At 39.1% G+C, this 27,853-nt stretch overlaps 1 protein-coding gene across 1 annotated transcript in view; it reads left to right on the top strand.

The window, feature by feature from the left end:
- Positions 1 to 27,853, top strand: part of lmbrd1 (LMBR1 domain containing 1) — a 51,444-nt gene that overhangs the window by 15,761 nt on the left and 7,830 nt on the right. Inside the window, exons 5-14 of the mRNA XM_068724147.1 lie at positions 259 to 326; positions 3,060 to 3,148; positions 7,324 to 7,397; positions 13,767 to 13,892; positions 15,590 to 15,742; positions 18,176 to 18,240; positions 18,369 to 18,471; positions 20,099 to 20,203; positions 20,305 to 20,454; positions 21,544 to 21,619. Of these exons, the coding sequence (XP_068580248.1) occupies positions 259 to 326; positions 3,060 to 3,148; positions 7,324 to 7,397; positions 13,767 to 13,892; positions 15,590 to 15,742; positions 18,176 to 18,240; positions 18,369 to 18,471; positions 20,099 to 20,203; positions 20,305 to 20,454; positions 21,544 to 21,619 (1,009 nt within the window). The remainder of the gene's footprint in view (positions 1 to 258; positions 327 to 3,059; positions 3,149 to 7,323; positions 7,398 to 13,766; positions 13,893 to 15,589; positions 15,743 to 18,175; positions 18,241 to 18,368; positions 18,472 to 20,098; positions 20,204 to 20,304; positions 20,455 to 21,543; positions 21,620 to 27,853) is intronic.

The raw sequence follows: 27,853 nt of genomic DNA, 5'->3' as shown, positions 1-27,853 counted from the left end.
TTGAGCTGACAGAGGCACTTTCTCTAACAGACAGAGAGGTCTTTTGTATTGTTACTTTAAAAGCACCGTGAATAGCGGTGGGAGTGACACGTTATCTCTACCAGGTCAACTTGCATCCACACTGACTCTGTGTAGCTCTCACTCACTGTAGTCCATATGCCCCCCCCCCCCCCCCCTTTCCCTCACCAATAATGAATAATAATTTTTTCCTTTCATAGCTGTGATTGACCAGTTTCCTTTTTTTTCTTTTTATTACAGCAAGTGAAGAACGCTCTGAAGTACACAGTAGGATTCACCATTGTCTGCGTAGCGCTCCTTTTAATTGGGTAAGTTGGAGACACGGATGGCTTCTTCTGCTTCAGTACACTGTAGGTGGGAGGGGTTGGTGTGGATGTGTCATTGTGTTCAGGTAATGAGAGGAGGACCCCTTCAAGCAGCAGCAGGACCATTCAGGAGAAGAAGACACTCTAGACCTCTGTCTAAATATAGCTTGTATTCTTGTCTATCTGATTCTGAACTACATTCTTTGCATTTTCTCTATATACATTTTCTCTATATACAAAGCACATAATACATCTATTTTCTTTTTTATTATTATTTTTTTACATTGTATGTTGTGTCTGCAAATCTATATTGAAGCACATTCTCAGCCATGTCCCATTTATCTGCTTTTTTGATATACTGGTTGTGCACCTCATAAGAGATTTCTTTGCGGCCATGGTGGCAGCATGCCTGGAGTTCAGCCTATACGATGCATTGTGCTCTCTCAACCATTCAATGGTGCATTGGAGGAAGGCTCACCTGCTTTGGGAAAATAAAGCACACATGCCTATACATTCTAACAGCCTAAAGTTTGGTTGCTAAGACTTTTTTATTGACAGAAGCAATTTAGCCCCTCTTCTACCTCATGAACTGGAACTATTGCAGCTTTGTTCGTGCAATTGTTGCTGTGGTCTTTTGATTCCCAACAACACAATAGCTTTTATCCTGTCCTGCTTTTCCGATACTGATGGTTGTGTTCAGTGACTGTTGACTCGGTAGGTCTTTTCTTCATGTCTTTTATTTGTTGTCTTTGTACCTTGCAGGTGTTAAGCTCCTTAAATTCCCCCCGATCTTTCACTGCTACGTTTTTATTTTTGCTATTACAAATAACATATCTTAGTCTGATATTCAACCTTTAAGACTTTAAGTTAATCTGAAGACTATTGATCAGTGCTTTTAAAATGTCTGGATGGTAGCTCCTATCCTTAAATTCCATCACGTTTACCGTCATTTGTATTTGAAACCTTGTCAACACAAGTTGAGCTACAACTCTGTTTATATTGTGTCATATCGGCAAAAGCATGAATATCTCTAAATTGTTCTGTTTTTCCTCATTCTAAGAAATACCTAGAGTTTGAGAAAGTTACTTCTTCCTACAGCAGACAGTAAAATGAAAAATGACACCTAACACGACCAAAAGGAAACACATTTATAGGAAAGAGATGAAGTGTGGAGCCCTGAGGGCATCCACATGGTGGAGGGGCAGATGAGGCCTTTTGAGACCTGAAATTCTTCTTCTTTTTTTTTGCATGTTAGGCAAAGGGAAGTCTTTGAGATGCTGATCTAATGTCTTTTCCCTCCCCTGTTGAACGTTGTTTATCTATTTTACTTTTTTTGCCAGTTTTTTTTTAACTTACTAAAAGTATCCGAGCAGATTCCCAGAGCAGCATATTTCTGTCTGTCAAGACGGATTCATGGATGGGAGACTATTTCATGATTAATGGAATCAAAGTCTGCACTGCAGCATCAATACTGTTGACCCTTTCCCCCATTTAGCTTGCATACATATAAATGTTAGTCCTAAGAAGTGCTGTTTTATAAATGTTGACAAAATATGTTTTCACATTTTTTTCCCGCAACATCAAAGAGCTGTTCAGATACAATTTATATATCTCTATATATATCTAGAACTTATGATTGAAAGGAAACGTTGGAAATTCTGTTGGTCTGTCTATGTGATTGGTGGGTCTAAGTGTCTACATTTAATTAGGATTATTGATTGATGTAATTAGGAGCTAACAGGAAGTGAGGGAACGTATTAGAATAAACAAAACACTCGCTCATCTACCTCTTCAAGGAAACGGGTCTAAAAGTTCAAGGTATCAAACCGTTTGAGCACAGAAGTGCTGATCTGATCTGTCGAGGTTAATAGTGCTAAATCTAGAAGGCTATAACACTTTAGCTTTTTTCTGTTTTGTTTTGTTCCATTACACATAAATTGATAAGGATAGGAAGAGATGCAGAGTTTAGAAGACGGTCCAGAAGAAGAGAAATTAATCCATTTTTCAAAGGGGCAGTGGAAAAGCAAAACGTCAATAAAACAGTTTTGCAAGATCCTTTTTCTATGATTTGTATGCCCTATGTTTGCTGTGAACACATTTAAACAGGGAATGTAACATTATAGCGATTATTATTTATTTGATATATGAGAAAGAATATTAAGTTAATTTATTTCATTTTTATTCAAGTCCCTTTTTCATTTGTGATATCTTTTGTGTAATAACAAAATAGAATTCTAAAATCAGAAGAAAAAAACCTGTTTAGAGGAGAGAGGCGCCGGTCCAATTGTACAGCATGCAGATAATAAAGAAAAAAGACATTCACCATGGAGCTTAGACGTGTCGTTGCTGGAGCAGAGGACATACTGTGAAAGCCTCTTTTCCCATTTCTGTCTGAGCATTACGTTATATAGGACATAAAGGTCTGTGTAGTGGGACAGAGATGTTAGACTAGAAGTGCATTTCTATGCACTGTATTGAAATAAGCTGCTTTGTCACTGTTTTCCAACAGAACTAGCTGCAGTGTATCTTTCTGAAAGTCTTTCTCTGAGCAACAGCAATGACACCGGTATATATTCATCTGTTGTGGAATGATTAAAAAAACATGGACGGTGATATTTGAATTCTTTCTCTCCGAGGACTAAACTGAAGCATATATGGTGCACTGGCTGCTGTGCCTAGAAGTAACCTAATGCATTTCACCTTTCTTCTGCTGAATTATCGTTTCATTGCTTTCAGAGCCTTCGTTCCACTCGAGCCTCCACCTGGTCGGAATTCCACCCAGTGGGAGAAAGTTCAATACCTTTTTGAAGAGCTTGGAAGTAGTCGTAAGTATAGCCTCTTTAGAAAATGCTGGGGTCTTACTTTCATAGTTGTTGTTACCATGACTACCGGATTTTATTTCTACTCCTTAATTCATTCCATCCTACACCTTCATTAACCATATTTATTATTTAACTTAAAGTCACTTTCATGGCTCCTATCCATTCTTTATACTATATATTTTCTGCTTCTTTCTGTCATATTCTTTCTATTATGCGACTACCATCCAGACACATTCATTTGTGTTGAGTCTAAAAGTCTTAAACATTTTAGACGAAACAAAAAAGATACAAGTTTTCTCAAAACGATGACAGGTTTGCACAATTTTAAATCTTAAAAACGACACTCACCTTTAAGTCCTTATGACATTTACTTTAAAAGTAGTGAGGTTGGTAGATATTGACATGCGTCTTATAGAAGACCAGGTAATGGAGGTTAGCATGTTTAAAATCAATGCAATGCTCATTAGGGTCAGATGAGAGGTAAGTACTTTAAATGGACATGGATTACTTTAAGCTATGAAAGCTAGGTGCTGAATGATAAGTGGGGCAGATTCAACAGTTTTAGGCACAAAGGAAGGAGCAGTAATGCATCACAGTTGATGATGTCCAAATTACAGTAATTGGCGAATACTTATTTTGATTGTGCGGTGATTTTCATTACACAAATAACTTTGGAAAAGGACGGTGAAGGTAAAATATATTTTCTCGAGGCACATCTGCTCAGATGTAGTATGTCTTGATTGCACCAACATGCAGATCACAGAGTCACTTTTTCTATCCATGTAACTACGTGTAAGATAATAGAAAAGCTCATTGCTTTATTGATTAATCACCACAAAAACTATTCATGTTGATTTGTATAGGTTTCGGCCAAACGTGGTATTCCCAGATGTTACCGTCCACTCCTGGTTGTGGATTAACTTTTTCATTCACTTTTCCAGCAAGCCCTCACTAAATGACTCAATAACAACCAATATGTGACTTCATAGCCTCAATATCAATGTGCAATAAGAAATTCAATTCACCAGTTATAATACTCCAGTAATGATGGAGAGACCTTCCATGAGCATCTCCACTTGTTGAACGGAGCCTTGCCAAATGTGGACTCTCAACAGTCCTCTGGCCTTTTGCCATCTGGGGATCAAGGAGGAAGTTGAACCATCTGCCTCTCTTCACAATAGCGGACCCCTACGCGCTCTCCCTAACCTTCCTCCCCTGGCACTGTGGGAAATAGCTCGGCTGCTGAGGAGGAAATGTGAGGATCATCCTCTTTCTAATTCCTCATCTCTTCTCTCTCCAGATGGGAGGTTAATTAAGTAAAGGAAATGCACTTTTGCCACATAACCCTGCCGACTGCTTTGCAACGACTGTTCATTAAGGCCCCTGCATTTTTAATGGGTCCAGCATTACATATGTTACAATGATGCTCAAATATACTCCGGATCAGAAGCTATTACTGTTGCTATTCAAGACCAGACAGTGCGATCTTGTATTTTTGGCCATGCCTCAAGGTGCGGTAGAGTGGGTGGGAGTCTAACTGTAACTAGGAAGAGCACTTGGGCAAGAAGCAGTCTATGTTCATCGTCAGTGAGAAAATAACAAATAAAGTTGTGTATGAGCAAATCTATACCGTATCAATCAGACTGTAATGCAATATTAGCCTGGAGTTATTCTGTTTGAGATCTGCTGTTTTTATAGAAGTGGTGAGAAGGTTCTTAAATCTGTCCCTGACTCTCAAGGCTCTGCTGATATTATCAATAAATAAACAATTAATGAATAGACTACTTAAGGAAATATACACATTTTCGTTTTTGTCATGTTTACTGTATATTATATTTTGTTTTCTCTGACCTGCCTTCAGAACACCTTGTTAAATTCTAAAATGAAAGCCACTGTGACATAAGTGACATTTAGTATTTTTTCAATTTAGAGTCTTGTACAGTATATATTTTTATTTAATTAAACCATTTTGTACATACACAATACATAGTCCAAAGTGTGTTTTGCTTACATGGTTTTAAAATAGCATTTATAAGAACAGAGGCTATTATTTTTTCCAAATGCATTTGAGGCTTCAGTCGACAGATTCATGGTGAGGGAGTTGAAGTGACGCTGTTGATCTCATCTTGATAAGATTGATCGACATGTTCTGCCGTCCCTCAAGTTGTTACTCAACTGTGAGGTTAAAGCTACAATATGCCCAAAATATCTTCTTAAACACAAACTTCTATCTAACCCCATTTCACAAGTTATATAACTTTTTCAGCTTTAACCGCACAAAGAGAAGAAAACAACTCTGGTGGTGTCTTATAGCTTTCCTAAATTTGCTTCATAGATGATGATAGAGCTGCTACCTACTCCGAAAAGGAGCTCCTTAATAAACGCTTCTCTCTACAAGGCTCATGCATATACACAGGCCTGAAGGGCTATATGCAGGGCTAGATATAGCTACCTCATTCTCCTTCTGTTGGAATCGAAGCTGTACAGATGTGGAAGCACTTCCGATAATAGACAATAGCAAACATCTATCCTTTGCTTTGTGTGGACTTCATGGACACAATGTGCTCCATGCAGAACATGGAGCCATTGTCTATTTTCACCAAACTCACCAGCAAACAATTGCAGCAAAATCTCAATGGGAATAGGAAACGTGTATTCAAATGTTAATGTTCAACCCAGCTGTCAGACTTCAAAGTTTTCTTCTTGCATACAATACAATAGGGAGCAGTTGTGTAATTTTTCTCCATTATCCACCTCTTTGTCCCGCTGCTTGTGAAATGCCTCGAAAAGAAAGTGATGTATGTTATGAACAACACAAATTATACATTCCCTGAATACTTGCTTAATATTCCCAAATCAAATGCTGCTATCAAGGAGAAAGGCAAGCCGAGAGCCACCTATGTCCATGCTGACAGGTGGGCTGGGCTCTACGAAGTCGCTGCTGTGAGGATGCGGGATAGCTATAACGGGACAACTGTGTAGCTTTTTACTTGGAACCCAAAAAACAGGTGGGATCTTGACGGGGTGGAGGCAATCAGTGTCTCCATCAATCCCTGTCTTCTAACTCCAGCTGGTGTGACACCTACTGTTGCCCTTGCCTGGTGGGTGGTCCCCTCTCTGCCTCAATCAAAGGTGACACGCGTCAACTCAACCTACAATACATCGAAAGATCCAGCTGTTCAAAAACCAATCATGATCAATGTGTGAAATGGCAACGCTGACAAAAAAAATGGTGACCAGATGTGTCTCCAGAGGAAGACTTTGCTACAGTGCATTCATTAAGCCCAAGACTACCAGAATACCAGCATGATGCCTCACCCCTGTCCTTGTGAATAACATGCTTCCCATCAAGGATTGAATTCCCTGAGTTTTCCCCTTAAGAACATTAGCAGAGAGCTGCATCCTTCCAGATGAGCTGTGCTCCTAGCTTCAGCTGTGCGGTTTGCTTAAGATGCTTAACTATTCATTTTAGAATTTCTCATTATTCTGTTTGAGGGCGTGCGTGTTTCTCTCGACAGTTCCTTGGACTCAATTTAAGACATTAAAAGGTTCACGATGTATCGCGATGACATCATTAAGCTTCTTCCTTCAGACTCTATGGCAACGGAAGATGTACAACTTTTCACAGGCTGAGTAATAACACAAACTCTCCTCACCGAACTTCTTTGAAGTGGAGTGTCCTTTAACAACTCAACAACAGAAACTATGTCCCAGTTCATCAGGATAATTTATACACTTCTCAAGATTAATTTGTGAAAAATAACTATTTTTAAATTTCCATCCAAAATGTCAGCCAACTGAGCAACGGTAGCCAACATTAGCTTGCTGATATAATGTTTGCATTTAGTTCCTGTCTTTATACCATTTTCAGTTTGGTAACAGCAGGTTTGGCTCTGAGTATTACAGCAATGTGTGTCTCACCAGGAAACACAGCACTCCTTGGAATTATATACAGTGCACAGTGGGGGGGGATTTAGAGCAAACTAGAATACATCAAATAGTCTTTTTCAGGCAAAAACATTTTAAAAGCATCTTTAGAGTATTCATTCTCAAAGTTTGCAACAAACAAACAGCTGGCTGGAAGACGGCCAAAGTGCACACAAGACAGTAGGCTCTCGATATTTCTGTCAGAGGCCAGGATCAGATCTCTAACGGCCGTCTCGTCTCTTCCCCTGCAGATGGTCTAACGGCTCTGTCGTTCTCCATCAGCTCCTTGACCTTGATCGGCATGTTGGCAGTGATCACTTACACGGTGAGTTGGAACCCTCAGACAAGTGGTCGATGTTGTCTCACGTGTTCAGCCGAGCTATATCTGCTCAGTAATTAAGGCTAATCATCCAATGGGATGATGGCCAGCCCTGTAGCTTAATATGACCTCTGCTTATTGAGACATGGGACGTATACACTGTTTTGAAGAATAAAGAATAAAAGGTGATTTTTCACTGGCTGTCTCATGGCTGATAAAGCACACTTTTGTTAAATATTATTGCTCAAATTACTCAGACTGCCGTCGTTCACTTGAGACTTTTGCGTGATGTATTTGCACCCTTCACTGGCTTATCAACCACTTATCAGCTGCCTATATATATATATATATATATATATATATATATATATATATATATATATATATATATATATATATATATATATATATATATATATATATATATATATATATATATATATATATATATATATATATCTCTGTGTCCATTAATATATGCCTGTATTTTGATTGCCTCAGCATTCTGCAGTTTCCCCCTTTTTTTGCTAGATCAGAAAAATTGACTGTGCCGTAACAATTGTTAATGCTGTCCATTTTTCATAGCCGTTATCTCGGTAACTGGACTGTGAATATTCCCTGGAGGTGGTGGCACTGGTGTCAGGGTGGGAGTAACACAGAATAGTGGCTGCTGGAGAAAAATACAAAAACTACTCGGGTATCAAACCCAAAGGAGTGAGAGTAAAAGTGACAGCCAACCCCAATCTATCCAGTTTCTGTTGAGCTCAAAGCGTCCTATTTGACAAATCACACAACAATTGAATGTGGAGCTCTTAATGAATAACATACAACCGAGTCAATTACGCTGTAGAACCAATCTCGCTTCAGGACACATAATCCATCTCAGCTAGGATTGTATCCACCGTTCCCTCACTTAGCTGCTCTAAAGAGTGGGTAATTACCGAGTGCATTTTCGGTATGAAAGTATGCTCAGACTTGCACTGACCCCATGTTGATATTGACTCTGAATGCCCTATGGAAATCCAAACGCCCAGTGTGTCTTTGTTTGTGATGTTCCTTGTTTTGATGCAACCAATCGGGCCTTTGTTGCGACAGCAGCAGCCGCCCCTCCTTCTTTTTATCCTCTCAGACACAAATGCAGAAGCTCTTATCTCACTTGTCATCCTTTTCATCGACTTTATTCGCTCTCTCTTCTGTCTCCAAGGTGCTAAACTCTTCTCGGTGGCGACCTCCACATATTCGCAAAGAGCGGTGTGATTTATCCTTCTTTACCATGTGTTACTATTAGGCCTGATTAACTTAATGGAATCTAAGTGACAGGTCCCATAAGCAGCGGAAATGTTGTCCAGGACTGCTGCAAATTTATCACTACTCACTGTGCCGAACTAGCCATAGCCTTAATGCAAACAACTCTGTGATGTAAACAGTATATAACACTGCAGCCGTGTGCACTTAAAATGAATCCGAAGTGAAGCGAGTTATGGCTTTTACTGCTTTTTTGGCTTTTTTTTATGGCACTTTTATGGCGCTTTCTCTTATATAAACACAAATTCAAACGGAGACACCTTGCAAAAGCACATTTTAGTACTACACTTTTTGAGTGTACAACTTTCTGCTAAACTTAAACCAGTGATTTTAACAGTTTAAATGCAGTTGCTATTGGTAAAAAACAAGTAATATTCAGTAAATTCACCACTAATGCTACGTTTAGTATGCGTTCTGCTCAGGTCTTCTAGTACAGTGTAAAACCTTTAACTACAGTATATCAAATACAGCTCAAACCAACATGAGATCTTTGTGTTTTCATATCTGCACTGTTAAAATATATATATATATATATATATATATATATATATATATATATATAAATTACGAAATAAATAAGGGATGAAAGTGAATTAAAGTACATAGAAATGTTTTTTTTGTGTGTATCATTTGATCACGATTAGACACATAGTCCTATTTACTCTGTGTTTACTCAATTAAGTGTTTTGAGTTGCTGTGTGCTCTTATAGTTTGTTTTTTAACACCTGTTAATCAATTTGATAGCGATAGCTGGTCCCAAAGCAGTGGTTGGGTCGGGCTACCCTGTGGTACCTTGTGTGTAGTTGAAATAAGAGATTGTACCTTTAAGAAAACTAGCTTTACATTGGATTTGAGAAGAATTGTCATCGTCACTTTATACTCAAGCAGTCACTTTTTAATGGTGTGGATTTTATTTAATAATGCAAATATATTCTTATGGTAAATGTCCTTCTCATCACCTGGACTGTTTGCACATACCTACTGCCTCTTTATTATCTCCCACTCTGTGTGATTGTACCCAGCAGTGATGACATGAGAGCGGTCCGGCCGCTCTTAAATCTCATGCATCGTGTGAGGTCCTTTGACTTCATTTAAAGGCTGGGCTAGCATGTTGACTTATGACTCTCATGGCTCTGTCTACTGTGGACCTACCTTTCTCTTGCTCTTAACCTGCCAGCCATAAGACGCTGACGCTGAACTAAAGTTGAGAAGATTAATGTCTGTTGATCAACTCACAGGCCCTGAGACTGACCTGAGGACACGGGGTCTCTGAGGGGCTCCACTACTTACAGTACTTCAGGATTCTACAATCATTTCACCCTTGTTTGCCTTCTATTTTATATTTAAATTTGATTTTAGAATTTATATTTCTTTACCACTTTATAACTGAATCTTGAATACAACATGGCATACATGATTCACCGCAGTAGAGTTTTTTTTTTTTTTTTTTTTAGCACTTTCAAAAAGCAAAATACTTACAAATAATAAAGAAGAACTACATAAAAGGATCATTATCAAGTCATTAAGTCTTCTTTCCATTAAAGTGTATATAAATGTTTTCCCTAGGTTTTCCACTTTGGGGGGAGGCGGACACAAACACTTAAATGAATCATGGTGTTCATGTGTTTCTTTTAATGTCAATATAACAACTGAACTGTACATTGAACTAAACATAGGAAAAACATTTTTTTTTTATAACAATTATCCACAATTTTGTCACTGCAGTGTATCTTTCTGGGCTTCTGGAAGAACATTTCCAGAGTCTCTTGATATTTATTTATGGGGCGGGGCGCCCCCCTAATATAATGGCAGCGGAAACACTGCCTATTAAGCAAGCTAAAAAAACAACACACAGTGATACTCATTAAAGCAGCAGATACCGACGTAGATGTACCAACCACACCATGTACATCTGTACTTGTACTGCCAGCAGAGAAGCCCCGAGCCAATCCAGGCGTAGTGTTGGCTAAAACAGACCCGATCAAAATCCGATCCTTTCTTTACGATACTGGATTACGTTTTGTCCACCTCACCCTGCTAGAGTTGCATCACAGCTGTCCTTCACCACAGCTGGCTGTCCAGTGCCAGCATTTCACCACATGTGGATCCACATCCACGGGAACCCGCTAATTATCATTTGCCAAGAGCAATGTGCAAAACATGCGTGTAGGCTAGCAGCTTCTCAGTTTTAGCGTCTTTAGCGGTTTTTAGATTTGAAATGACAAACATCACAGGCAGCAGGTGTCACTAATTAGTGTTGACTCTGTGTGTAACTTAAAAACAGACACAACAATTAACCTTCCCTGTTCTCTCTGCAGCCGCTGTGCGTCCGGCAAATACCCAATATTAACGAGCTCACATTGACTGATTAAAAATTCATAAACAGAGGTGCATTAGGGTGCGAATGATGCATGTGAGACAACTTTATGATTAGGGCGCCACTGATTGTAATGACCCTTTCACCTGGCAGAAGGCTTACTGCAATAACCGTAATTAAAGAAGAGGTTAAAGGACAAACTTGGTACAATGTCTTCAGAAACCCAACAGAGCGCTCTAAAGGTTAGAGGGTCGGCCTGGGAAGCCCGTCAACCATGGCAGAGTTTTTCATAACTGGGCTGCTGGTTGGATTTCTCTTTTGTCGAAAATTTCTGTTCATTCACTTTTTTAAACTTTTCATTCGTACGAAATCTGAGGCAGAAAAACATATCATAAAGCACTATTTAGACCTAAATAGTTTTAAACATGAAAAGTAATATTGTTGGGGTCAGCATAGGGCAAGTGATTAACCGGCTGAAAGTATGCGCCGCTCTCTTCATTGGCCATTTTTTACACTCATAGATCTGTCCCCTCAACATTCTTAGCGATCTCCAGCACACTATACATTTGGGATTTGTCTCTTTCATGTTGTTTTTATCCGGTACCTTAGTTTCAAACTTGGCAACATGGTCAATATTTTGGAGTGAAGTTCCAATCTCTGTGTGACGAGAACCAAATGGATCCATAACTGACTGTAAAGCGTGTCATCGCTGATAAACTAGCATGTGAAACAAGTGCTCAGACAGAGCTGAGTGGTGGCATCTGATGTTTGGGGAGTCTTTCCTCAAATGTGCAAATGTACCAACATACAGACAATGTGGTGGAAGGTCCAGAGTTAAGGCTTTTTTTTTTAATTACATTTTAAAGCCGAATGTAAAACACATTATTAGGAAAAAACGAACATTTTGTTTGACTTCCTATTAAATACCTTTTAAATTGTCAACAACTGGCGATCATCTCTTCAATTCTAAATTCCTCAATATATAAGTCGATCATCTGGATTAAAGGAAAATATGGGAGGCACACAATGAAATCAAAATTACAAAAACAGCCTTAACCAGAAATTGTGAGTGGAGGACGTGTGATTTCGTGACCCTTATGGCCCCCAATCACCCTCTCATTGCTTCGACCAGCCAAACGTCCCACTCATCAAATGGCATTAGTGAAACCAGCACATGTGGCATTAATGCCAAACATGCAGGATTTATGGGAATGTGTTAATAAATGTGATATCTTTAAATGCAGATTAGCCTAGATATTTCAAATGTGTTGAACTATCTTAAAGCCAACTTATACACTTGAGAATGTAAGGGGGGCTCCTCCTCTTCCTCCTCCTCCTCCTCCTCTTCCTCCCTTTTGACTCCACTATCACAAGTAGAAAGAGCAACAAACAGGAGTTTTGATGTGATCCCCCCTCAGTCAACACACATCGAGTCACACACACTCCCATCCACCCTGCTCCAAGTTATTTCTGGTAATTATTGACCACATTGGGTTTTTAAAATGTCTTTAATAATCATGTATGATTATGTGTGAACTAAAAATGTACACTCCAGAAGAGGAACACCTGTTTTTTTTCCTTTTTTCTTTCCCCCATGTAGTTGCACATTTGAGGGAAGGGAAATGTTTCTCTGGGGATCTAGGACAGGTTTTCCTTTTATGAGTGTGTTTGATATTCGGGACATGCTCCGGCCTTAAGAGCTCCATGATTCATTGCAGGAGGCGACATTCGCCCGAAGCAGAGATCCACAGCAGAGACTAATAATAGTCTAGACTGACTTAGTATCCCATGCGACTCTCTTAATGCTATCTAACACTCAGAAACTAGTAAAAGTTGTTTTAGAAAAATATGGGCTCTGACGTTTCCCCCACTTGAAAAATAGAATAAAGTGGACAGAGCCTTTTTGACCGGGTGAACGTTCCTTTTGCTCTGAAGGCCTCTTTGTTTTATTATGAACCCATAAAAATGGCACTTCTCCAAGTTGGTTAGAGTGCGACAGCACAGGGAGAGCAAGAAAGCACTGGCCTGTTGCTGTTATTTTCCATTTTATTGATTGGACTGTTTCCTGCTATCAGAGATGTCCCTCGTTTTTAATTAAAGTTCCAACGGAGATTGAAGCCCTCTGATAGATGAAAATGTCTTTTGAGTTTTGCTCACATATTCTCTCTCTGTCTCTCTGTGCTGACACTGTGTGTGTGTGTGTGTGTGTGTGTGTGTGTGTGAATGTATGTGTATGTCTTCCTGTGTGTCTTGCTATTATTATTTATACAATGTATGTACCTCTAATAGAAAAGAAAGGTTGATTTGTGTTCATTTCATTACAGTTCTTGTCATTCAATATTGATGACACCTTTGAACCCAGATCTTTCTCTCTAAACTTCTACTCATAAAAGGTGTAGTAAAGCCTGGATAGAGGACGGTGCTATCACATGGGGGCACTGTTAAGCTGCAAATTGCTTCACAGTGATATGAGGCAGCGATATCCACACAAAATGGTTGCAGCAAACTCACCAATAAACCTCAGCACAATTATAGATTCCACCATTTTAATCTTTTCCGCTACCCAAAAAATGACATAGCCCGGGAGGCCAAGAAACCATATGATACGCTGGGTGTGTTTTCTCATACATTTGACTGTTTGTCATCAGGCAGACGCATGTGTGCATGTGTGGGTGGATGCATGTGCCAAAACGTGCCATTCCACTCTGACAATAATGTGTGATTCTAACGCAAGTTTTGCACTTGTCTTGCAGGCATACGGTATGTCTGTGCTGCCTTTGAATCTGATAAAAGGCACACGGAGCGTGATGTATGAACGCCTGGAGAACACAGAGGACATCGATGATGTCGAGCACCAGATAGAAAAGCTGAAATCCAAGGTTGGTCTCACCAAATGACACAAAGCACTGGCGCTACGCTTCCAGCAATATGGGACATTACCACATGGTGCAGATTATCTACACGTCATGTAATAACTTAATTGAACAAAAACATAATAGATCCTCTACAGATTAATTCATTAATACATCTATTAGAATGCTTGCTCTTTCTTTTTTTACACTGTCGGGCAAATTCACAAAGAATGGAATCGCGGCGGCTGATAGCATTATGAATCGTCATCGCCTGCAACCGCTCGTCTCAAGGTCCGATTCATTAAAGATATTGCTGCGAATGATAGTAAAGCGTAAGCACGGCGATAAAGTTTTGCAGCTGAGGGCAAGTTGCCCTTTTCGCGTCTGATTGCAATCAGCCATGTGACCAAGTTTAAATGTTGTCTTTGCACCAACAACACGGTAAGAAGAGCATTTGTAGAGAGAAAAATAAAAATGACATTTTCAAGTCCTGATCAACGAGGTGCAGAGGCATTCCTAAAAGGTTCAGGCATTCAGGAATTTAAACGTGACGGAGAGACACCGAATTTGGGATCTAATATCGCAGTCTGTCAGTGCTGTTGGTGTCTGCAAACAAGACACCTTCAGACTGTACAGGAATCTGACATGATTTAAAGCGGAGGACAAGAGATCACTGGAAAATCTGGGCATGACACACACCGCTTATAAATGCACTTCAGTTACCAGCAACTTTCTGAAGAAGCTAATAATTTCACTGAAACTACATGCTTCTAATAAAGCTGATCTTTGTGAATTGGACTGTTTTTGCAATGAGGCTCATTTGCATTGATTAATATTAAATATGAACATACTAAATAATTTAAATATGTGCACACAGCATAGGAGCACCAATACGCTATTTTCTTGTCAGCACAGTTAGCTTTGAGAAAATGTCCTTTTGTCTTATTTGTGCAGGTTTAGTGGTCGCCCCTGTGTATAATGAGTGTATCATCAGCCCCTCCCCTTTATCTTTCTGCCCCGTCCCTCTGTCTTTGCATGCACTTATGGATGGATAGTATTGTCCTTAACCAACCCCTCAAATGCAGGCAGCACAAACAGGGAAACACGAGTAAAGGCAATGTGAAGTTTAAAATGAGAGACCAGTGCAGTTGTCATTCCTCCTCTGTGTATTAAGTGAACACAAGAATGGCTGTATTAAAGATCACATACGTAGTAGATTACAAGAAGTGCAGCTAGTGGCTAACCTGGTAGTCCTTACCGCTTGGGTTTGAACCCGCCTCCCTTTGCTGCATGTCGTCCTCTATTCTCCTCCTTTCCTGTCTATCTTCAAATATCTAAAAAAAATGGCTATAAAAGCCCCCATCTCCCAAAAAAAGAAAAAAATAGTTAATATTCTAAATGCGTACTTAATACTTGTGAAAGATTTTATTTTTCAGAGACGGGGGGCAGACAAATACAGCATAGTATGTAATAGTGATAATTATTTACTGGGATCATACTTATTTTAATGCTTCATACACATCGGCATAATAACTATATCAAGAAAAGTTATTTTTGTAAATGAATATTTTCACTGAGTAAGTAAATTACTTACAGTACGTGTTTTGTATTATCTGTGCTGTTTACATTAAATACCCTGATATTGCTTATAACTGTGCCATGTAACAAGTGGACACACATGCATACATGTATTTCTTGACTTGTTTTGTTGTTTGTCTCGTCAGTGTAAAGATGGACGTCCCCTCTCCTCGAGGGACAGACACAGCTTGCAGGAGCTGGAGGACAAACTGCAGGTGCTCCAGCGCAGGGGGAGACACCTGGAAGTTGCAGAGAGGAACTGCTGCACTAAAGTGGGCAGCGCTCTCAGGCCTTTCAAGGTGAGTCTGCGTTATGTAATTGGCTCCCATAAAAGTAAATTTATGTCCGAAAATGGACTGTATAGTATGCTAAGGTAAATCCTTTCAATGTCTGTATATTGCATGCAATCTTCCAGATTTAGCACTTGTGTTCGGTCCTTGGTTTAATTGATTTTTTGAGCTGATGTAGGTTACGGCTGCACAATTTACCACAGCTAATTCTGTGTTTCTTTACTTAAAAGTTGTGTAATTTAAGAACTTTTGTTGAGGCAAGTATCATGTCTTTGTTCATTTTTTTCAACATCTTCCCTCTTGTTTCTTTTTTGCTCAAGTTCTAACCTGGACTGCTCTAGATTTACTTTTAGTTCTACTTTACACATCCGCTTATTTGCATGATTCCCACGGGTTGTCTCTTCACCTAATTTACTCTGAAGTCTCTCAGGGAGTCTCACATCTCTCAGGCAGGATGTCATGGTTCCCCCGGGATGAACCACAGCAACCACAAACTGTGATTTACATTTTTTTGGGGTTGGGCAACCAATTCTTGGACCTTGTTATGCCATTTCAATATCATTGTTCCCATATTCAAATTTTCAAAAGACGGTTGGGGAAGGAGAGGAGGGTTATAACATCCCTTGTATAATATAATAAGCAGTACTATCATTGGACATGGGTGGTACGAACATCTAGATATGATGCTGCGCCCCTGGTCCCTGCACTACATCATACATAACCAGCAGCAGCCCCAAAAATAACCACACAGAATGGAATTCTTCTGCACACATCACATCGATCAGTTCATAAAGTGACATTTTACTCAGTTTCCTACAGTGGTGATAAGGGGCATCCAAGAGACTCATTGAACACAACCAATTCACACAGTTCATTGAAAAGAAGAAATTATTGGTGGGGGGTGAGGGGGAAGTCAAGAAAGAAGTAATTATTCTCCCAAACCTTAGACAATCAAAAGGATTTCCTGATTTTATTGTGCTACAGATTTGTTCACCCCTCAGCACAGAAAACACGGTAGAGTAATGGTTACTGGCCAAAATGCCACCGTAATGGTCCACTGCAATACTGTCCGCACCCTCCTAATCATGTTGTGTTTTACCCAAACCTCATTGCTTATCACATTTTCTGTGTTAAGCACAGGACGAGATCAAACATCTTTCTCCTAGTTCCGATTTTTCTTTCTAACTGCTATTTATTTTCCAGTATTTTACTGCGCGGCAGGCGTGCACAAACATTTTCAACCAGTGTCTGTAACGGTTTGTCTTTAACCAAGGGGGTTGCTGCTAATGACAGTCCCCAGACTCAAATTTAAACTGTAATGAGTTGGGAGATGTATTTACTGTATGCTCAGGCACTGGTGTAGAGTGATAAGCCAAATGATTGTGATTCCTCCAGAGCTGTTACACCACTGTCTCTCAAACACACATGCTGTCCTTTTTATATCAGCTCTGGTGGTGGGTGAAAATGACTTATTCAGTATGCGGGTGTCCACCGTTAAAGATTGCTTGGACCTCACAAATTGTGGTTAGTGTTTTTTGATGGATCATAAAACTGGTAAAAAAAAGAAGCAATTTTTCAAGCAGCACTGTTTAGATAAGTAATGTATGATATAAATCTCTTTGTCAAAATATGCTTTATCACCTTTTCATTTAAGATATGAAAATAAATCCTGAATTTTTCTGTATGTATTTGACATTTTAACAGCAGAACTGTGTCCGCATAACAAAGTTAGACGATCTCTTCTTGTTACTTTTGTTTGTTTGGATTAGGAGATGAGGGCAGTTTAATCAGTGCAGTTTAATTTCCTCACTTTGTACGTTGTTGTTTATATCAAGCCGATATCAACAATAAAGACAAAAAGTGTGTTGATTATCAGTTTCCTGATTGTAATTGATGCTTTTCTACAATCATTAAGAAATTACATCAAAGGATTTTTTTTTGTTCAATGCTGATTTGGTTTGATTGATTGACTTTTTATATTTTGCTATAAATCACTGCGACATAATATATTTTAATAGCACGATATATTTCACCATACGTGCTCTTTCATCACTACAGCTGGTAAAAAGATCTTATATTATATATTCCAGCTTTGAGGGCCCACTTGAAGGCAAGCAGTTTATTGGGTTTATTGCCTTTTTGGCTGCCGTCCACCTCGTGCCTCCCTGGTTGCAACCTCCCTCCTCTGTCTGGGCTGTGCCATCGCTTCCCCCTGTCACCGCAGGCAGCAGTGCCAAACGGTGGCTGGCCAAGCCATATGGCCTCTCCTTGACAAAAGACATGACAGAAAGGTTCTATTTGCTGACCCTGTAGACGCCTTTGTAAACATTTCCTTTAGTGGGGTTCAGTCATGGGGTTCACTGAAGGTGTAGATCCCTCATTTGGTTGTGGGTACGTATATCTGTTTGGTTATGTAATATGATGTTTTTTTTCTTTTTTCAGATACTGCTGGGCATTTTCTTTATCCTGGTTGCACTGCTTTTCACTGTTGCCTTGTTCATTTCAAAGTAAGTCATAATATGTGCTGTAGCACCATAATTCTCAAGGCCGTCAGTGTGACAATGTGATATTCGTATGTGTATTTTTCAATGTGTCATGCTGGAGATGTATAAAGCATTTTTTCTGTGTGTTTCAGTTTGGATAAAGCGCTCCACTCTGCGGGCATCAGCTCTGGGTTCATCATCTTTGGCACCAACCTAACCAATCCTCTGAATGAACTTCTGTTAGCCTTACAACCCGTGAGTATCCTCTCATCTCTCTCGACGAAAAGATGATTACACTCAATTAAGATGTGCTTAAAGCCATAGTTTCTTGTTTCCATCATCATTAACCTCAATTAAGCATAGTTTAAAACTTGAAATATATGTGCTTCAATATACTGCAGGTGGTCTGTGAAATAATATAATCTACAAAAGCAGCTTCATACACTTGATGAGCCATATGGCTTTAAATGTCAATTAGTTTGTTTTTTAAACGTGGTCCGATAGGCACCCCTTATACTTTACCAAAGAATGTAAGATAATACATTTACAAAGAGGGAAATTATTCCCACATGAATCATACTCACAAGTGCATTTGTAGAAGATATGACAAGCACAGTTAGCAGAGCTATAAACTGGAGCACAATAGATATTAAATAAGAAGGATAAAGGGTAGTTGCACAGAAGTGATGACCGCAGAAAATTAACAGAGACATTAATTAACACGTTTGTGACAAAGTCTTGCAAAAATATGCATTGAGTAGCTGGCACAACTGGGTTTATTTATGAACCAGCTGTTGATCTGATTCTGAATTCTCTCATTTACAATGCAATGCACGATGATGCAAGACTTATCATTCAGTAACTTGTAATAAATGTGGTTACCTCTGAAAACTACCAAAGATGGATAACATGAGGAAACGCTGCAGTACAATGCAGTCTAATAAAACAGCCCTGCCTACTTTCCTTTGTTAATGATAATGATTATCGTATGCTGAACTCAACACCACCAGGCTCTCTGGAGCACACAACATCAAATGGTGGTTTTTAGGACTAAATAGTAGTTTTAGACAGAATTACTCAATGACTGATACGTAAAACCACTGTACGCTCCTCAGGAGGAGCTTACGTTGTGCATCCAATCAGGATCCATTATATACCTTTCTCTGTGAACCACATTTGGAAATAAAAGGTGTCTAAGTATAGTGCAGTGTATAAAAGATGAATGATGAGTACGTTTACAATATCTGCATTAGGCACAAAAAAAATAAAACCACAATGTGAATCTTTGTATGCCTTTAATACCTTTTTATATTTTAATGTGATATTGTCCAAAGTTATGAGTTATAGTTTGCCAAACAATAAACGCTGAGATTCACACATTAGATCACGACTGTTGCTTCTTCCTCCAGGTCATTGCTTTAGTTCTGGACACTCAGTTAAACTTAGTATTCAACAGCAGAATTTAGAGAGAGAAAAATGACTGACAGCTCCGAGCATTTAAGAATTGCTTCATAGATAGTGGCATTGATTAAATGTCTACGGCCAGTGTTTGGATGTATGACCTTGGCATTTAAGGAATTAAATCAGAACATTACAGGTTGCAAAACATAATCAATAATATTTTTATATATTTAAAAGTAAAGGGGTAGGAATACAGTTTTAACAATGCCTAAATGCACTGCACAGTGACCAGCTAGCTCTGCTTCAGATTAATTGGGCTAGACTAAGTGGTATTGATGGTAGTTGCTCATTAACAGCTGGAAGCAACCTTGAGAGGAAACCAGCCTAAATGTTTGGCCTCTACGCGCGTGCGCGTGCGTGTGCGTGTGTGTGTGTGTGTGTGTGTGAGGGATATAGCTGACCTCTGTCCCTGGCTTCATAGGTCTTTCCATTGGATTACATCCTGATCACAGTCATCACCATGTACTTTGTGGTCACTTCCATGGCTGGCATTCGCAACATGGGCATCTGGTTCTTCTGGATAAGGGTAAGCTGAGACAGCTACTTCTATGTTGCCTTAAAAACTTTACACAAATATTGCAATATTATCATTGATACTAACAATATCAACATGTTCTTGTATTTCAGCTGTACAAAATCCGACCTAAGAAAACTCGCCCCCAGGCTCTTCTGTTCCTCTGTATGATCCTCCTCTTGATTGTCCTTCACACCAGCTACATGATCTACAGCCTAGCCCCACAATATGTCATGTATGGCAGCCAGAAATATCTTGTACAGGTGAGGAACATTGTATACGTTGTATTTCTAGTCTGCTTTGAGGACTCGCTCTGAGGACGGGCCTCTAATGATGGCAGTGTTGGCCAGTCAGCGGGTTGAAACCACTCCGGTCCCAGCTGGCTGATAGCGGGGCTTTCAAACTCTTGTTCTTTTTAAGTTCTTTCTGTATTATATACGGCTTTTAGTGTGTAGGTCTGTTGTTTGCCGGTAAACCCTCTGTGTACTCTGATGTAGCTCTTCTCTCTCTCTCTGCACCCTTGCATCTATGCTTCGCCTCAGAAAAATCTTTTGAACAACGTAATTGAAATCAACCACACAGTGTTGTTTTTGCTGAAACATCCTCTTTCTAAATGAGAGTAAAGAAGCAGCTCTATATGACTCACTGGGTAAACATGGCTTATTCCTCTCTGCTGCTGTCTGTTCACGTACAGGGTTTGAATACATACATATACATATATATATATATATATATATATATATATATATATATATATATATATATATATATATATATATGGCACTAAATAGTGCAAGTTAGATATTATTGTAATTTTCCGGATGTTTGCACGAGGAGATTTTCTCAATCTGGACCGTTTGGAATTTTAATTGAATACCCCTGTCATGTCCTGTGTGTGTGTGTGTGTGTGTGTGTGTGTGTGTGTGTGTGTGTGTGTGTGTGTGTGTGTATATATATATATGTAGCCTGTATGTAGTTAATTTAGTAATCTTGTACATTCTTATCTTTGTTAGTGAAAGTTATTCTTAAATATATGTAAATAACATTCTAATCAACCATTGTTTGGGTGTTCTGGAAACTAAGAAGCCTCTGTTAGATCTGAATTATGTCTATTTATTTAATGTACCAATGGCAAAACTCAGGCGTCATCTGGAACCAATGATTTTTTTGTCATTTTATAATTTTTGAGTAAAAGGCTGCTGTTGGGTGCAGTTCTAGTATTATAGATGTCCAGAGGTTGTGATTTAACGGTCCTTATTGTCAAGCCACACTTAGTTGTACTGCATGAAGTAGTTTGTAGTGTTTCTTTACTAAACAGATACGTGCCTCTTGTGCTTTTTGATCGGAGTCAGATGCCCTCAGCCGGTTCTACATCTGGGAATGCTACTCTTGGTACCACAAGGACCTGTGATGCTGATGCGCCTGAGGGTAAGTCTGTCATCTCTGCTAGCACAGTAACGTAGCACCGGCCCAACACTGAGATGTTAGAAGAACTTACAACACATCATCAAAGATTCAAGTCAAGTCCACACTAGAAGAAAGGAAGGACGGTGTACAACCCAGCCGTTTGGTGTAGAACACTGTTCAGTAATCTTTGTCACCCTGCATTATTCATTAGAGGGAATAATGCCAATGACAAACATTTACTAATGCAGTATATGTGCTCTCCTGCTTTCTCCATGCCAACACCTATTACAGTAAATCAGCCATGAAAACGCAAACGTGTGAATATACATCATACCAGGGCGCTTTAATACAATCATTTATTCATTTGCCAGACTCTCAAGTAAGACTCTTGTTGGTGGTGGAGTGGATATGTTGGAATTGTCATATTTAGTTATATTATCTATTTATCTATATTTTTATCCATCTGTCCGTCTATTAAATATAATTTAAATATATGCGTTTTGTTAGTGGAGATCTATTAGTGTGGGGAATAAATATTTTTTGTGGGGCCATAAGTGCTCTCCCAGAAGCTGCATAATTGCATTGCAATTAGTAGTTAATGAGTGTTGATGGTTGAAATGTCAAATATGTCATTAATAATTAGAGTAAAGTTCACGTGAACGGTGAAATGGGAGTGGTAAATTCTTACAGTCAATTAAATATCAGGCAAATATCATGTTTGATATGTCCTGAATATTATATAGTATGTTCTCATACATGTATCCCTTGGTATGTGTGTAGCAATATAGTCAACGACATTATTTCTAGGTTCTTTGGGTTCCATGTTAAGACCATGTTATCTCCACAGTGTGTCAGCTCCTGTAAAGAGGTTCCTCATACTGTCTCCCATCGCCATTAAGAGAAGCATGCTAGTGTGGATCTAATGTGGCAGGAAAGTTAGGAATGACAATGCGGTGTACACCTGAATACAGCAAAGATGTTGGAGATAGCCGTTACTCACTTGGTTTTCATGAATAATTTTCACTTTATCAAATATCGCTGAAAATGCATCAAGACAGGCAAAGACTGGCAGAAAATAGAGGGATAAAGCAGAGGGCAGGAGGGTAACTGCAGACATGAAAAGCGAGATATTCTTTGTTTGCAGCAATCTGATGTGTAGACACACTTCCTGTGGGTATGCTGAACTGTTTTTGTACATTGTAGCAAACAGGCTTTGCCCAAATTAATTAGCTGATAGGTGATTTGAATAACATTGCTGTTGAATCCCTGTTGTATCGTTGTATTAGTGAAGTTGAAGGTATAGGAAGAGGTGGCATACTGTTTGTAGTAGATATCTAGAAGATATTACTGCATTGTTCACAAAGTCTTCAAGGTTGAAAAATGACTGATGTTGGATAGATTGCACTGAGTCTACGTTATTCCTCAATTCAGAGCACTGCAATGCATATTCAAAGCCACATTGTACGACACACCATTTGTTTTGTGGTCCTATAAATATGATAATGAACTTTACTTATACAGCACCTTTCAAAACAAAGTTACAAAGTGCTTTACATGGTTAAAACAGGAAAACACAATAGAAAAGAAGCATTTCAGGCATTTACAATGCATGGAAATACATGGAAGTATAATACCCAAAAGTAATATACCAAGATAGAAGGCAGTGATATTAAAAAGATTCGACAAGTTGGAAGTAAGGTGATGTGCTCACAGTAATAAAAATGCTTTTTATGAAAAGATACGTTTTGAGAAGTGAATTAAAATATGTTACTGTAACTTTATGTTTCATTAAAGTAGAATTTTATTGTAGACGTACTTCTTAAATCCTACAGTGTGCAGAAGGAGGTTGTAATGTGTTCAGACACACAGTGAGTGGACTGCACCGTCAGTGTCTCCACTACAGCTTAACTACATCACAAAATTGTCTTCTATTTATTAAGTAAAGAAATCCTGTAGTTAAATCACACTGAAATTAGACAGACTGATTGGTTATTGATTATTATTATCTTTGAAAGGAGATTATGTATTCGGTAAATGCTACATCAGAATGTCCTGGTTCTCTCTGAGTGACACCTTGAGGTGGTCTGCTATCAACCTGAGGTGAAATGATTTCGTAACTATGCACCATCTCCTCTTAATAATCGTCACGGTCTCTGAACATATGAGACACACTGGTTTTAAACTGTCCGTGGGAAGAATGAACCTATAAGAGTCTGTTCATTTTTGGTTAAAGACTCTGGTGTCTCTGACCACTTTTCTCTTTTTGGAGAATGTCATGTGAAACAACTTCTCTCACTCACATAATTATTCACCTGCCCTTCGTTCCCTTTCCTCGTCTCAGCCCCGTGTGTGTACATCTCACTCGAGTCAGGAAACGTGTCAGAATACCCATATTTGATTGACTGACCTGCATCATGTGATGTGATGTACAACGCATGTAATTGGTCGGTTTGTTTCCTGGACCACTGACCGAGTGCCGTAAAGGCTAGAAAAGCTGCGCCGATTAAAATATAGGCGCTCCGTCAAAATGTAATAATTCTCTATTATCTATCGGTTTTAGGTCCAGGGTCCGGATACAACGGCGTCTGTGTCCGGTTCCAGACCGCGGTCCGCCTATTAGTGACCCCTGCTCTAGGACCTCTCATGGTTGCCGTGATTCACACTTTTTTAAAACATTTATTATTGCGGACATATTGTATTGACTGCTATTATACCGTCATACGTGCAAGTTAAAAACATGTCTGATACCCTTTGTAATCGAGATTGGGGCAATTGTGGGTTCTATTCATTCAGTCAAACATTGCAGCAGTGGTCGTTGCGGACACACCTGGCAGAGATCTGCACTCTACTGATGTACTTTTTTAGTTTTGATGTGACAGAAAAGGCTACATAATGTTGTTGTTTTGTCAGTTTATTAGTGTGTATATACAGAGATACATCATCACTTTTTGTGGGATTTTCTGTTGAACTGAAAGGTGTATCTTGTCATGGTTGACAGATGTGGTGACCTGAATGGGGCCTTGCTCATTTAAAAAGGGTAATCTTGAGGCAGAATAGTTCAACTACAGGCTGAATCAAGAGAGAACCAGAAGTCATTAGTATCAGCAGTGGGTTTAGTTGGTTGGTGATGATATCCAGGTTACAACATGAAGGAGCTAATAGACTCATGTCTTAAATAAGCGTACCTCTTATATAATGTTAATAATAATACACTTTATTCAAATAGCACATAGAATTATTATTTCTTTATTTACACATTTGCCACTATGTTATCCTTACATTGTATAATAGGAACCAACTTTATATCGAAAGACAATGAAACAGTCACCTGTGCAATGACAGCAGCTTCAAGTAACAATTTTAAATTAAATAAAAATAAAATACACAATTATTTTTGGCTGCCTTTAATTACATTTACTTAAGCGTTGAATACGGTTGCGTTCAATCTATCTAGCTATGTTTACATGTGACAATAATGCCAACACATAAACGGACAATCCCCCATAATACTCCTGTTTACATGACTACTCAGTCAGAATTGTGGAAATTCATTTTTTGTTCTTGTTTGTGTGGTTGTTGTTTTTTTTTTCTCAAGCAAATAATTTGTTTCCCGTCCCACAACTATCACAATTGAGCCAAATCGATTCAGCCGTGATGCTGCACCACTTTGTCCTTTTGGTTTGTTGCTGCCTGGAAGCTGTATTCTATCTGATTAGAAGAGAAGTGAAGGACAGCTGTGAAAGTTGAGCTGGATTAAAGAAGTGAAATAAAATCAAATGTGTTGCCGGCGCCACAGGACCCTCAATTTGTAGAACCAGAAGTCAGCTTTTGCCCATTCCGTGTTAATTACTCAGCGCACATGTCAAAGGATTGCGGGATCTGTTAATTCACACTGTTGTGCTCGAGGAGCCGTGGTGCCAGAGTCACTGGGACAATGACAAATAATATTTCTGGTCGCTCTGTTGAGCAGCTCAGGGATCCTATTTTGGCCATCTTGGAAAAGGCTCCTGCTTTCATAACAGCCGTTGTACCACCTACCATGAGGAGGAGGAAGTGTCAAGCAGAGACAACACATGTGACTGAGAGGGAATACAATCACAAGCTCTATCGACTGATATGCCGGAGAAAGTAACGGCTGAACAATCTCGTTTGTGTGGTGAAAGAGTGCAACTCTTTTTTACAGAAAGCAGCTTTCTCCCCAAAGGAGAGAGTACATCATCAACCTTGAGTTTTCTTTGCTCATGCTAGTCGTCAGTCAACCGACCGCCTCATCTAAATGTACTTCAATAATCAATAATAAATTCTACTGCAATGTTTTCTAGAGTGTCAGTATGAACAACTTCAATCTGAAATATCTTGAGGATTAACGAAAACCCAATAATCAGGGGAAAAAAAAGATTATCTGCTGATGGTAACGGACAAATCTTTTATTATTTATGGCATTTACATTGTCCAGTAAGTGTATTTGGTACATTTTATTATTATAGGATACAGTACAATTCTACGTAGGAGAATGTAAATTGTATGTACACATACTACACATTTCTATACCTATATTCACCACCTCTAACCATGACCTTGTTGTGGAGACATTTGTTACATAATGTATATTTTAAGTATTGGTTGCATTCTGAAAAAGCTCTTGCAGTTTCTTAAAAATAAAATCCAGAGCCACAGCATTAAATCAGGCAGCACACTGTCTGTATGCTCTGTACACATCACAGTATTCTCCATGCCAGGTCTCCCGGGGAGATTTTTTTTTTTTTTACCGTAGCATGACCAAGAGATTCACAAACATGGATATGAATTGACATTTACATATTCTCTAAATTTCAGGCTTCTCGCTGTGGATGTGAAAAATAAGAATGGGAATACCCTGTGGTAGTAAATGGCATAAGATTTAAAAGAGGCTGTGGAAGGGCAACACTTTGTAATAACCTTTAGTGTGACTCTGGATCCAACGGCCGCTGAAGGCACAAGAGGGTACGAGTCAAACTGGTGCCTGATTGGCCGGTTGGTCAAAGCGATGTACTGCCACTAACATCTTGATGAGCAGGTGCTTGGTGCCAAGCTCTCCATTATCTACTCGACGGTCATTACCACGCCATTACTCATTTGGAGTACGTACTCAAATGGAAATGAATCCTCAGGAATTAGTTGCTGTGTCCCCAGGAAACCTGAACCCTGAAGTCTTCTTTGTGATTCAACACATGCGCGGTATTTTAAGTAAAGTCTTGAGTATCGGTAGTCACGCTGCTTTCCTCATTATTTTAGAAGCTGTTTACTTTAGCCGGGGAAAAAAAACGTAATCATTGTCCATTTAGTTTTATGTCCACACTCATTGATACAAACTTCAACCCACACAACTCTAAATCCAAGTATGGTTTTAGTATATGCCGTCACTTTATTTTAAAGTTCTTTTAATGAGTAATTCTATTAATGAATTCTCAGCATTAGACGAGGCTGCTCTTTTGAATTATTCTTACCACCGTGGAGCTCATGGTGGGCGAGCTGCTTTGATCTTAAACCCTTTAACTTTGATTCTTCTACGTCTGTACAGCTACCATCTGCCCTTGTCAGTAAAGATGCTTGATATGTTCTACTTATCACCTTCTTGGATCTGATGATCTGACATTTTATGATTTTTTTTTTCCTTCTTCTTTCTGGCTGACATTTTTTTAATAGTTAAGGATCTCACATGTTAATAATGCATTAGATCCATTTCAATAGGCCTTTATCACTGACGGCCTCCATCATGGATTTATCTGTCCATTTCTAATGATCACTCCCTCACCCGGGAGATAATGTGTCTCCTCTGTTGTTTATTGCCACTGTGTTTACGCCTCCATCATCACATTTGCAACTCCCATTATTGGTTGCATTAGTTCCCTGGACAGTCTGCTCAATGATCTTAATGACAGTCTGTGTTCAGCACTCCTGACTCAAATTCTTCCCAAAACCAAAAGATTCTCTCTCTGCAATAAATCCAGAGCCTCGCGTCTACAGTAAAGGTATGATTCAAATCAGAAGTCAACAACAACCTCATTTCTTTTGGAATGGCGGCTAAAACAGTTTTGCAGTGATAAAAGTTTATCTCACACTTAATATCAATAAATTCAACCCCAGCTTCTTTTTTTTGGGAAGCAGTGGCTCAATTTCCTGATAAATGCCCTCTGGGTCATTGCTCCACTTTTTCCTGCCTCTGATTTTCTTCTTATTTTTCCCCGTTAAGGTCAACACTTTTGGAGACTAAAT

Source organism: Cebidichthys violaceus, unplaced genomic scaffold, assembly GCF_023349555.1.
Source record: "Cebidichthys violaceus isolate CVI_PGR_0920_01 unplaced genomic scaffold, fCebVio1.0.p SCAF_10, whole genome shotgun sequence".
NCBI lineage: Eukaryota > Metazoa > Chordata > Actinopteri > Perciformes > Stichaeidae > Cebidichthys > Cebidichthys violaceus.
Note: the sequence above shows the minus strand (reverse complement) of the source record. Positions and strands in the feature narration are given on the sequence as shown.